Raw genomic sequence first — 13672 nt, 5'->3', positions numbered from 1 at the left:
CAAGCATACTTGTGCTAATGTTTCTCAATTGAAATAGAACTCAAATGAGCAGTTTTATTTAGATTTCTTTTATTCTAAGTCCCTTTCAGCTTTTAAATACTTTAAGGCATTGTATAGAAAATATTTAGGACTATAATTAAATAAAAAACTATTTAAGGATAATAAATATTAAAATGTTGAGTTAATTGTTTGTACCACTGTCCAAATAGCTTTTAAAAATCTTAATAAAAAATCTTTCTATGGAAAATTATGATGAGAGGCTATATAGGTATATAGTTATTTTCATTTTACAGACTGTTCAAAGGGATTTACTTTATACAAATGCCTTTAGAGTTATGGCTTTAAAGAATACCTGTCATAACTCACTAACCCATTTCAGTGTCCTGCCATGAAAACATGTGCAGCGTGTTCAGAGAACCTGAGAGTAGATGATGTAAGTTAGCAATGATTTTTATAGCTATTAAAGGAACACAAGTATTTACAAGTGACGCTCTTTTAATATTAACTATTCAGAATTCTAGTCACTGTAGAGTTAAAGTACCTGGATAAGATAGATAAAGGGCAGGGAATACTGGGAGTGGGAATCATTGAGTCATTAGAATTTTTTTTTCTTACCTGCCTTCCTTGTAGGCAGATTGCATGGGTAAAAAGAAAACTGAGGTGGTCTTAAAACTGAATTATGAGCATTGTTTATTCACATAGCTTAAAACAGAAAAATAATATTTATGATACATTAGGTATTTTTGTTTGTTTTATTTATTTACTTATATTTGGGAGAGGGGCAGAGGGAGAGAGAGAACCTTTTTTCTTTTTTAAGATTTTATTTATTTATTTGACAGAGAGAAAGAGAAAGCACAAGTAGGGGGAACAGCAGGCAGAAGTAGAGGGAGAAGCAGGGTCCCTACCGAGCAGAGCACCTGATGTGGGGCTTGATCCCAGGACCCTGAGATCAGGACCCTGAGCCAAAGGCAGATACTTAACTGACTGCACCACCCAGGTGCCCTAAGACAGAATCCTAAACAGGCTCCATGACCAACACAAAGCCCAACATGGGATGGGGCTCCATCTGACAGCCCTGAGGTCATGACTTGAACCAAAACCAAGAGTCGGATGCTCAACAGACTGAGCCACCCAGGTACCCCTGTTTGTTTTAATATATAAGAAGAAGGTAGTTAGTCTCTAGGAATTTGTGTGCTAAATATATAGACATACTACTGACCAGAGAAATTTTTGCCCAGTTTTTCTCTGAAAAACAAACAAAAAAGCCCTTGGGCTTTTTAATTAAGTCTTTACTGAATACTTTATACATATGAGCCTACTTCTGTTCTTTTATATTCTCACAGAAAAATAAATCTTTAAATAGTTTGTCATTTAAATGAGATAAAAACAAGATACAAGAAACCATTAGGAGACAGTTTAAGTGCTAAACTGGGTGGTGCTAACTCTAAGTACTCTAAGTATTTTAGGAATTCAGGAAGGAAGATGTCAAGTAGAATGCAAGAGTTGGGAAGACTCAAGGAAGTGAGACTTTAGTTGATCCTTAAGAAAAAGTAAGAGTTAGATGACAGGAAGGATGGACATTCTAAACAGGAATGAAAGAAGGAGCAAAGACAAAAGTAGAAATGAATATACCTGGAAAACTATGAGAAGACTTAGTTGACTGGACCAAAAATTAGAGTCATTGGGATTAGGATTTGGCAAATTACAATAAACCATAAAGCTCAGGCAAAAAAAAAAAAAAATTATAGTTGATTCATCAGACTGTAGAGAACAGTTGGACTTTACTAAGCCCGTGAAAGAGCAAAAATGATTTCTCCAAAAGATAAATCTGTCCATTATACGAAACAGATTGGGTGGAGTGTGTCACAGACTGAGCTCTCCAGGAGGCTGACTGAGATGAGTTTAGAGTGTCATTGTTTACTCAGGAGTGCTCTTCTAGCTCTTCTATTAATACCTGTGGAAGGGAGGAGGAAGCAGGATTGGGCAGAGAAAGGAGTCAAGCTGTGACGCAGGCCCAAAGATAATCCTACACTGAGCTCTGGAGGTAAAGAGAGCCACCAGGGATTGCTTTGCTTTGGACAGAAATAGACTTTTTTGGTAGCACTTGTCCCACTTCTACTCAGTCATTTGATAGAGGGCTGTCCTGAGGCATTCCCTAAAGAGGCTGACACCTGGAGGCCAATGCTGACAGTACTCCCAGGAGCTGGGAGAAAATCCTTTCCTGAAGGGAGAGACAGCTGGCACATTTCTGTGACTCCATGGGGTTCTGAAAGCTAGAGAGGGCTACTGATATTATTAATAATATTATTATCCAGTTCTGAAGGTCTAGAGGAAACTGTGAAGTATAAGGAAAATAAAGAAGACAGAACATAGGGGCGCCTGGGTGGCTCAGTGGGTTAAAGCCTCTGCCTTCAGCTCAGGTCATGATCTCAGGGTCCTGGGATCGAGCCCCGCATCGAGCTCTCTGCTCGGCAGGGAGCCTGCTTCCTCCTCTCTCTGCCTTCCTCTCTGCCTACTTCTGATCTGTCTCTGTCAAAGGAATAAGTAAAAAATTAAAAAAAAAAAAAAAGAAGACAGAACATATCAATACAGGACATATCTAGATCCTTTAAAAAGTTTTATTTAAAATATAATATTATGGTTAATAGTAACCTTAATATGATTAAATTTTCCTTTTGATTCTGCATTGAAAAAGCAGAAAACAAACAGGATGGTGAAAAGTTTGAAAATGATGTCACAGATTAAGGACTTAAGGGACCGGAATCCTCAGGAAAAAAAGGCACAAAGCTCAGAGAAGACAGTGGTAATCGTTATGTTGAAGGCTTGTTCGGTCCTGGAAAGTCCACCTTCATAGTGGTTAACACAGTGCCTCCCACATTAGTAGTGTTCAGCTGGAGGGAGGGCAGGTAGCTCTAGGGCCATGAGAGAAAGGTGTTTTTTTTTTTTTTTTAAGATTTTATTTATTTGTCAGAGAGAGAGAGGGAAAGAGAGCGAGCACAAGGGAAAAAATTTGTCAAAGAATTAAAGCTATTCAAAGGGAAATGAGCTGCTGGGGGAAGCCTCTCCCACTGAAAGGATCTAAGTGAGCCTTTTATTCCACTGGAAGCAAAGACCTGATCCTCATTGAAATACATTGCAGAGAACATTTCTGCGCTAAGAGGGAGGAAGAGATTATTCTGGCTAAACTTTAACAGTATTTACAAGACTGTTTGTAAGACTATGATTTTAAATGCTCAGTGACTTTGGGGATGGCCCCAGATATTTAACCAACTTTGATATAAATAAAATATACAAACTTTGGATATTTGTAATATAGATTTTATAATAAAGTTTGGAAATTTCTTTTTTTCTTAAGTTTGAATTTTTCACACTTTTAATTTAGCTGCTGGCTTTTGCAAAGAATTTGAATGTAGAATTCAGTTTGGAGGCAGAAAGAATGATTCATGGCTATTATCTAGCAAGTCGAAGGATCAGAACAGATTCTATAAGTGGATCAAAACTGTCAGCATCTGCATTAAAATACTTGTAGGTATTCAATCTAAAATTTTAAAACCAGTATTGACTTTTAAATGGCATGTTTAATTAATTTATTTATGTTTTACTTCTTTCTTTCTTTCTTTGATTGTAGTTGTTTGGTTTATAATTTACCTTATTTCAAAAGGTTTTAAGGTGATATAACAATTCCTTTTGTTATATGGTTACATCATTTGAATGCCCATTACTTATTTTCATGAAAGTATTTTTTTATTGGAATCTCTGTATGAACTGGGTTTAAGTAAAGTACACTGATTTCAAATGCAAATTATTGTTTTTTAAAATGTGGCTTTTTTATGCTCAGGTACTTTTTAGTTGAGCCTAGAAAAAATTCTTTTTCTTTTTATTTTTTAACGATTTTATTTATTTATTTGACAGAGAGAGTGAGGGAGCACAAGTAGGCAGAGTGGCAGGCAGAGGGAGAGGGAGAAGCAGGCTCTCCGCTGAGCAGGAAGCCCAGTGCAGGGCTCGGTCCCAGGACCCTGGAATCATGACCTTAGCCAAAAGCAGCTGCTTAACCAACTGAGCCACCCAGGCACTCTGAAAAAATTTGTTTTAAGTACACTGCTCCCTGTACTTTTAAATACTTTAGAAGACTCATCTATTATTGTTCTTAGAGAAGTTATTTTATATTATTTTATTTTTTAAAGATTTTATTTATTTATTTGATAGAGATCACAAGAAGACAGGGAGGCAGTCAGAGAGGAGGAAGCAGGTTCCCTGCTGAGCAGAGAGCCACGCCCAATGAGCCTATGAGCCAAAGGCAGAGACTTTAACCCATGGAGCCACACAGGCGCCCCAAGAAGTCATTTTAAAAAACTAATTTTTATAAAAGTAAAGTATGGACACAGTAAAAGAAAAGTCCTAAATAATGAGTACGGTGTCCAGCTAACTCTACCCATTGCTGTCCCAATCTCTAGAGGGAGAATCACTGTTAACAGTTTTTTGTGTTCTTCCAAAAATTATCCATTCAAATACTAGCAGGTACAAAAATATGTAATTTAAATATATGCTGTATATTAAATACATACTTTATTTGAATATGTTACATATTTTTAGATGAATATATTACTTAAACATATTATATGTATAGATGGCTCCTGACTTAGGATGGTTTTATGATTTTTCAACTTCATAGTTGTGTAAGTGGTGTGAAATGTACACATTCAATAGAAATCATACTTTGCATTTAGAATTTCTTCCTTTTTCCCAGCTAGCAATATGCAGTAGGATACTCTCTCCTACTGGGCAGCGACAGTTGGGCTGCAGTTCTTAGTCAGCTACGAGATTAAAAGGGTAAACAAATGGTACACAGACAACCATTCTATATCCTTACAGCCACTCTGTGGTTCACTTTCAGTGCACTATTCAGTAAATTATGTGAGATAGTCAACATTTCGTTATAAAATTGGCTTTGTTTAGATGATTTTACCCAACTGTAGGCTAATGTAAGTGTTTTCAGAATGTCTAGGGTAAGCGATGTTTGGTAGGCTAGGTGTATTAAATGCATATTTGACTTATGATATTTTCAGTTTACAGTGGGTTTATTAGGATGTAAATCCATTATAAGTTGAGAAAAATCTAAATATAAATATCTATCTATATGAATAGATATGTAAATATCTATCTCTATATTCATATAGCTCTGTATGAGTACAGAGATAGATATTTTCCTTTTGCCCAAATGGAATCATGAATGATTTACATATTGTATTATAGTACTATCAGAACATAAGGAATTAGGGGCGCCTGGGTGGCTCAGTGGGTTAAGCCGCTGCCTTTGGCTCGGGTCGTGATCTCAGGGTCCTGGGATCGAGTCCCGCATCGGGCTCTCTGCTCAGCGGAGAGCCTGCTTCCTCCTCTCTCTCTCTCTCTCTGCCTGCCTCTGCCTACTTGTGATCTCTCTCTGTCAAATAAATAAAATAAATAAATAAATAAATAAAATCTTTAAAAAAAAAAAAAAAAGAACATAAGGAATTACATTATTCTTACTGTGTTCCAGTGTGGCTGTACCATAATTTAAACGGTCCCCTTTTGATAAACCATTATGTCATTTGCTAAAAATTAATGTGTAATTTCAAACAAATCATGAAGTAGGACCAGGAGTAGAATAATCCATTAAATAAATAAATAAATATCTTGTTATAACTGCAATATAAAGTAAGTGAAAGACTGGCAGGAAATGTCAGATATAGGTCTACAAGAGATAAATATGTTTAATTAACTTTCCTAGCTGTATATTTATCTTCATAGAGCTGAAAAAATTCCTGAAAATAAAAGAAGGTAGACATCAGCTTGTCATGTTTTAAAATAGTGAATGGAATTTTGTAATCTTTGCCATTTTCTGAAGGAATATTTAAAATACTCAAATCAGAGGTGCCTTGCTGGCTTAGTTGGTGAACAATGCAACTCTTGATCTTGGGGTCATGAGTTCAAGCCCCACATTGGGCATGGAGCTTACCTAAAAAAATTATTTTTACTTTAATTAATTAATTAATTTAAAGGGGTTCCTTTTTAAAAGATTTTATTTATTCACTTGAGAGACAGAGGGAGCACAAGCAGGGGGACAGAAAGAGAGAGAGGGAGAAACAGGCTCTCTGCTGAGCTGGGTGGGAGCCTGACATGTGGCTTGATCGCAGGACCTAAAGATTATGACCTGAGCCAAAGGCATACGCCTAAGCATCTGAGCCACTCAGGCACCTCCAAAAATTTTTTTCTTAAATAACAAAATAAAATACTCATATCAGTACTTAAATACTCAAAATCTTGAAAATCCTATTGTCTCATTTTTTTCCTCTGTAGCAAAAAAATATTTCTTTAAACTCATATAGCCTCAGTTTACATTTGACTATATTGGTACAAAAATAAAGCAGAGTTAAATTCAATGTAATAACTCCACTTCTTCCCATTGTAGAAATAAACACTAGAGGTGGAGATGGGGTTTATGAAATAGCAAAGTAAATGAACTCAGAAGAGTCATAAACTTTAAATTTTTTTCCTGCTTCTTTAAACAGGTACCTAATAACACCATCCTTGCTTTTCTGGAGTAGAGCTGAATAGTACTCTCTTCTCTTTCCCTGAAGGGTCTTATACATATTCTGTTGTGGTCAACATTTTTAGGAGGAGCTTAGGTGAGGACATCAGGAACATGATAGTCAGATTTGAAAATAAACAACTCTGGAGAGATCTCCATAGACTCAAATGATGATCTTGGTCTAACCAAGTATGAATGGATAAGAAAAGGTTGATGTCTTTTTTTTTTTTTTTAACTTTATTTGACAGAGATCACAAGTAGGCAGAGGGGCAGGCAGAGGAGCGGGGTGGGGGTGGGGGAACAGGCTCCCTGCTGAGCAGAGAATCCGATGCGGGGCTCTATTCCAGGACCCTGAGATCATGACCTGAGCTAAAGGCAGAGGCTTAATCCACTGAGCCACCCAGGCGCCCCACAGTTGATGTCTTAATATGAAAAAGACTTGAGATTTCATTCTTCTTATGTTTAATATGGGCAAAAATGTAATATGGTTGTTAATAATACTTTGAATTCAGGTTGTGTAATAGAATATCGTATCTAGAGTTAAAAAAATGCTAGTTCTGCCTCACCTCTGCATTGCTGGTTAAATCACACTTGTAGTACTATACTGAAAAAGAATATTAGCCAAATCTGGTCATGAGGAAAGAAGCCAGAATAGTGAAAATTACGTCTTACAACACAGTAAAAAGAGCTAGGAATATTTTATCTTAGAGAAAAGAAAACATAGGGCAAATAGGAAAGTTGTCTTTGAATATTTGAAGAGCTGTCATATTTAAGAAGTATTAAGTTTGTTTTATAATCGTAGAAAATAAAACTAGGGACCAATGGATAGAAGTTTCAGTGAAACCAATTTCAGCTTTAATTTATATAATCTTTGTGGGTGAGTCCCAAAATTTTCAAGTGCTTTACTTGAAATTATATTAACTGTGAATTATTATTGTTCCCATTTTATACCTGAGCTTCAAAAAAATTCCAGAAAGTGGGGCGCCTGGGTGGCTCAGTGGGTTAAAGCCTCTGCCTTCGGCTCAGGTCATGATTCCGGGGTCCTGGGATCAAGCCCCGCATCGGGCTCTTTGTGCAGCAGGGAGCCTGCTTCCCTTCCTCTCTCTCTGCCTGCCTTTCTGCCTACTTGTGATATCTGTCAAATGAATAAATAAAATCTTAAAAAAAAGATTCCAGAAAGTAAATGATATATATGAAGTCACACAGCTAGAAAATTCTAAAGACTTAGCCCATGTTTTCTGATTTCTAAGCTCAGCGATCATTCAGATACATTACATATACCTAATGAGAGCTTGAGGGAAATTTTTTAGGTAATCACGGGTTAATTTAAAAATAGAAGATAAAGGACTGGATTCCTAGTGAGCCCTAGGAAAAGTTCAGAAGAGACTGGACAATAAGTAGCCTGGGATATTGTAGAGAAAATTGAATTATCTAAGATGAGTCCTAACTTTGAGGTCTCTTCCAAAACTAAAATTTCAAGATTCTATGAGGATTTTAAATAGATGAAGAACTGGAAGAAAACACGAAAGATATCTATAAGAGATATTTAGTTAGGTTAATTTTCCCAACTGTGTATTTATCTGAATAGAACTTGGGGAAGAGGGTGTAGAATAATAAAAATGAAGAAGAGAAGTCAGGGTAGAAACCAAGTCTTTGATAACAAGTCAGGATATTTGCTTTTTCTGGAATAGTCTATTGAACTTAGTAGGAAAAACATGCTTTGAAAAGAAACTAAATTTTTTTAAAGTAAAAACAAGCTAATCTTTAAAGTATGGCTTATGTACACATACGTCTTGATTTGTTCCTGCCAAAATATATATTATCTTTATAATACCAACATATTTTGATTAGCATGTATTTTCTTTTACAGAGTTTCCCTAGCTGAAGCCCATGCTCGACTGAACTTAAGGAGTAAAGTGCTTAAAGAAGATGCACTGATTGCAGCCTTATTATTTGAAACATCTCTCACACTGAAATATGGTAATCTATTAAATTTGTTAATGGTCACTATAAATAATTATATTTAAATATTCTTAGTCTGTTAAAATAAAATGTTATATATATTTTAAATATTATTTTAAAGAATAATAAATTTTTATCCGATAAGGCCTGTTTGAATTTGAACACTAATTGTTTATAGGTAGTATCCTCTGTTAAGTTGCTTATTGTGTATGATTGCTTGGATATTTGAACTTTTGCAACGCTTTTAGAATTCTGTAAAAACATGTACTTAATACAACACAGGAGGTGATTTTAAATTCATCTTCCTTTTAAAATAGCATGTAACATTTAATTGTCAAGCAGTCCCCCTCAATGGAGTTAGGCACATAGTTAAAGAAAATGTGATCATCTGGCATCACCACCTTTCTGAATTGCTAGCTGTGACTATATCATTTAATCATTTAATTAGCAATTTAATTAATTAATTAATTAGATTTTTAATTAAATAATTATTAATCCTGTGGTTATAGCATTTAATTATTTGAAATTAATTTGAGCTTATTATGGTTTTGCTAATAAAAAATTAAAGGGCTCTTAGGGTAAGAGTAAAGAGAGTTACTCTCACAAGGTCTTTGTTGAATTGGATGAGACATTAATTTTGATAAAATATAACCATCCTTGAAACCAAACTTTGGTTCCAACCTTAGGAATTAAAGTATGTATTAACATTGGCTTTTCTGTGTATGTACGTTCAGTGCTTAAATTTGCCTTAAATTCAGTTTATATGGTAATAACTTTTTGCAGAGATTCCTTAGAACATTAGAACTTTGTTCTGTAATTATCTAAATCAAGCATTCTTAACCTGAAATTTATGAATACTTAGAGAGTTCTAGGGGATGGTGAATCTCTAAATTCTATAAAAATTTTTATGTGTATGTGCTTTATGCCTTTTTGCTTAGAGAAGTGAATAGTAAGTTTTATGAAGTATATCTTATAGGTCTGTGATCTCCATAAAAAGTTAATTATCATCCTGAATTAATTTTATGTACTAAGAGAGTAAAATATTGGTTCCCAACCAACCTTAAGTAAGAGGAATGACATAAAAATATTTTTTGGATACAGAAACTAATAGATTGTGCTCATGAACTAGATTTAGAAGCTGGGACAGAGGGTAGAGGGAAGAATTAAGGAAATCTCTCAAGCCTCTGCCTTGAGCAACTGAGTGAATCATGGTGCCATTTACCAAGTCTAGGAAAAAAGGAGAAGAAGGCAAGGGAGAATAACCAAATGATAGATACAAGTTTGAGGCATCCTACATAGGTACCAGTAAACATATAAGAATCTGGAGTTTCGATGAGAATTCTAATTTAGAAATTTAATTTGGGAACCATCAGCACAGAGATGGCATTCGTAGCCATGGAATGGAAGAAATCACTTGAAATCACGTAGAAAGAGATTATACTAAGAACTCCAAGGACTGCCCTTGAAGAATTTCAATATTTAGAAATGCCCTTGAAGAATTTCAATATTTAGAAATGGGGTTGAGTTAGGAGGGAACTAACAAAGGACACTGAGAAGTAGCAGCTAAAATGTAGAAAGAAAATCACGTATAGTTATAGAAGATTAGATTTGGCAATCTAGGGGGTAAAGTGTCTGTGATCAGAGCTACTTCAGTGGAGTGGGGTTTGGGTGGGATACACACAGACAACTTTGAGATGTTTGACTCTAAAGATGAGGAAGAAAAACAGGGTATTATCCAGAGAAGGATGTGCGGTCCAAGAAAGGATAATTTCTTTTTTAAGATTTTATTTATTTATCTATTTATTTGACAGAGAGAGGAAGAGAGAGAGCAGCAAAGGGAGAAGGAGAAGCAGACTCCCTGCTGAGCAGGAACCCCCGATGTAGGACTCAGTCCCAGAACCCCAGGATCATGACCTGAGTCAAAGGCAGACGCTTAACGACTAAGCCATCCAGGTGCCCTAGTTTTTTGTTTTTTGTTTTTTGTTTTTTAAGAATAAATAGATCTGGGGCACCTGGGTGGCTCAGTGGGCTAAAGCCTTTGCCTTCAGCTCAGGTCATGATCTCATGACCTGAGGATCAAGCCTCGCATCCGGATCTCTGCTCAATAGGTAGCCTGCTTTCTCCCCACCCTCTCTCTCTCTCTGCCTGCCTCTCTGCCTGCTTCTGATCTCTGTCAAATAAATAAATAAAATCTTTTAAAAAAAAAGAATAAATAGATCTTATGATGTGCAATAAATAGGGAGTAAACAAATGACACTATAGAACTGGGGGAAGATCAAAGGAGTAAAATCCTTAAAAAGGTAAGAGAGGATGGGATCCACAGCACATATGAAAGAATTGGCCTCTACTAGAAAAGAGTTCATTTTATAGGAGGGAAGACAAATGGATACAGAATTCGTTCTGTAGATTTGGTCAGATACTCTACACAAGATCATCAGCTAAAACAAAATGTTTGAGAGAAGAATGGAATATAATAGTCATGTTGTGGGGGACAGTTGTGCTAGACAAACCCAGCAGGGTTGTCTGGCAGTGCAAGTTCCCATCCAGCCGAGGTTTCTGTGGTTCATTTAAAGTGAAACCAGGAAATGCCAATTAGGTGATTTTCTGCCTAGCAGCCCAAGTGCAAGCATAAAGCAAATGTGCCAGTGCAGAGTTAAGGTTTTAATATTTGAGTGTGACAGACTGTTGTAGAGGGGCAAGGAGTTGGGGGACTGGCTTGGCAGAGATTCTTCCTTTAAAAGAAGGAAGTGAGGGACACCTAGGTGGCTCAGTTGGCTAAGGTACTGCCTTCAGCTCAGGTCCTGAGATTGAGTCCTGCATTGGGCTCCTTGCTCTGCGGGGAGCCTGCTTCTCTGTCTCTGCCTCTGCCTGCCACTCTGCCTACTTGTGCTATCTCTCTCTGATAAATAAATAAATAAAATATTTTTTTAAAAGTTTTAAAAATAAATAAGTAAATAAATAAGAGGAGTGAATTGAAGAAAGCTGATTAGAGGCCTTGGAGATAAAAAAAAACCTGGAAGCTTGAAGTATAAAAGGTAGTTCAGGGAAGGGGGACATCTGAACTAATGGTTTTGAAGTAAGTTTTTGGTGATCAGTTTCCTGTGACCTTCCTATGCATAGTGGAGGTAGAAGGGAAAAGGTCAAGACTGGGAGGTCTGAAGTTAAAGCAGTAATTCACATGGAGGCCATGGAAAGGTAAGCATTAGGGAAAAGAGGAGATTATGAGCCTTGTGCTGAGAACTGGTTGATGACTTTACCATGGAAGAGAAAGGGTAGTAAAGCCAGGTGGCACTAGACATTAGAAGAACGATTTTTATTCAGAGAAAAGCAGGGTTGAGAATGGTCTGGTCTTGCTACAAAGGGACAGCAAGTTAGGCACTGTCTCTGCCTTGTGATAGTAAGGTATGAGGTGTTTTGAGAAAAAGCAGCTTCATCTAAGACAGCCACGGGGAAGAAAGCAGTGTCTCAAGGGACAGCAAAGATGCAGATAATATAAAGGAAGTAGTAAAGGGAGCAGTCACAGAAGTCTGAGGCTATAGAATTGTTATTGAGGACAGGAGGCTCTAGGAAAAGTGGCACTCTCTGCTTGACTACCCACTCTACATCTGGCCAGTCACAGTGTGACTGTTCACTGTTCACTCAATGAATCAACAACGAAACAGAATTTAAGAGCTTATTTCCTCAGTAACAGCCAGTTCTTTTTTTCTTTTAAATTGTGGTAAAAAATATCTAACATTTACTATCTTAACCATTTTTAAGTATACAATTCAGTGGTGTTAAGTACATTCACACTGTTGACACCATCCTTCTCTATAACCTTTTCATTGACCCTAACTGAAACTCTATACCCAATAAACAGTAACTCCCCAATCTCCCCCTGCCCCAGGCCCTGGCATCCACCATTCTTTCTATTTTTATAAATCTGACTTCTCTATGTACCTCATGTAAGTGGAATCATGTGTTTGTCCTATTTTGTCCCGCTTACTTCACTTAGTATAATGTCCTCAAGGTTTATCCATGTTGTAGCATGCATTAGAATCTCTTTCTTGTTCAAGATCGAATATTCTAGTGTATGTGTATATGTATGTATGTATACACACACACACATTTTCTTTATCCATTCATTCAAAAATGGACTTTAGATTGCTTTTACCTTTGGCTATTCTGAATAATGCTATTAACATGAGTATACACTTACCTCTTTGAGACCTTGGTTTCCATTCTTTTGGGTATATACCCATAAATGAAATCACTGGATCATATAGTAATTTTTTGGATAAAACACCATACTGTTTTCCATAGGGTTGGACATTTTACATTCCCACCAACAGTACACAAGGACTTTGCCAACATTTCATTTGCTTTTTTTCACAAACTTAACATTTGTGGGGTTTTTTTTTGTAGTGGCCATCCTTATGGGTGTGAGGCATTATCTCAGCATCTTCCTAAAGCGATGTTGACCATCTTTTCATGTTGCCTATTGGCTACTTGTGTATCTTTTTTTGAAGAATGTCTTTTTCTCTTTTACCCATTTCTGAATTGGGTAGTTTTCTTCTTGTTAGTAGATATGATTCCCAAGTATTTTCTCCCATTCCATGGGTTGCCTTTTCACTCTGTTGATAATGTTTGATGCACAGGTTTTTAATTTTGAAGTAATCTAATTTACCAGTTTCTTCTGGTTTCCTGTGCTTGTAATGTTGTATTCAGGAAATCACTGCCAAATCCAGTATCAAGAAGCATTTCCCCAATTTTTTGTATTTTAGTCCTTGTGTTTTAGTCTGCTATAAGGTAAGGGACCAACTTCATTCTTTTTTATGTGGATATTGTTTTCCCAGTACCATTTGTTGGAAACTGTCCTTTCCCCATTGGTCTTGGCACCCTTATAAAAATCATCTAACCATGTATTTGAGGGGTTATTTTCAGGCTTTATATTCTATTCCATAGGCTGATGTCTGCCTTTATGGCAATGGTTTTAAATAATTGAAAAACATACAATGATGTCTTTATCCTCAATCATCCATTTAACCTTTATCAAAGTATTTCCATACCTTCTAATACCTTCTCTCCCTACTTCCACCTCCTCACATCACTACTCAGGTTCAAAACTGTAATGACGTCAACAGATAACAAATTTCTGTAGTT

The 13672-nt window shown here is 36.3% G+C and overlaps 1 protein-coding gene across 3 annotated transcripts in view; it reads left to right on the top strand.

The window, feature by feature from the left end:
* MCMDC2 (minichromosome maintenance domain containing 2) overlaps positions 1 to 13672 on the top strand; it is a 34633-nt gene that overhangs the window by 18611 nt on the left and 2350 nt on the right. For 2 of the 3 annotated variants that reach the window (XM_082719122.1, XM_082719121.1), the window contains exons 13-14: positions 3383 to 3525; positions 8439 to 8548. In XM_082719122.1, the coding sequence (XP_082575248.1) occupies positions 3383 to 3525; positions 8439 to 8548 (253 nt within the window). Of the gene's footprint in view, positions 1 to 3382; positions 3526 to 8438; positions 8549 to 13672 lie in introns of those variants that run through there. The other variant, XM_082719123.1, reaches the window with a different exon arrangement.

The sequence above is a fragment of the Mustela nivalis genome (assembly GCF_964662115.1).
Source record: "Mustela nivalis genome assembly, chromosome: 2".
Lineage (NCBI taxonomy): Eukaryota > Metazoa > Chordata > Mammalia > Carnivora > Mustelidae > Mustela > Mustela nivalis.
This window is presented reverse-complemented; position numbering and strand designations above follow the sequence as displayed.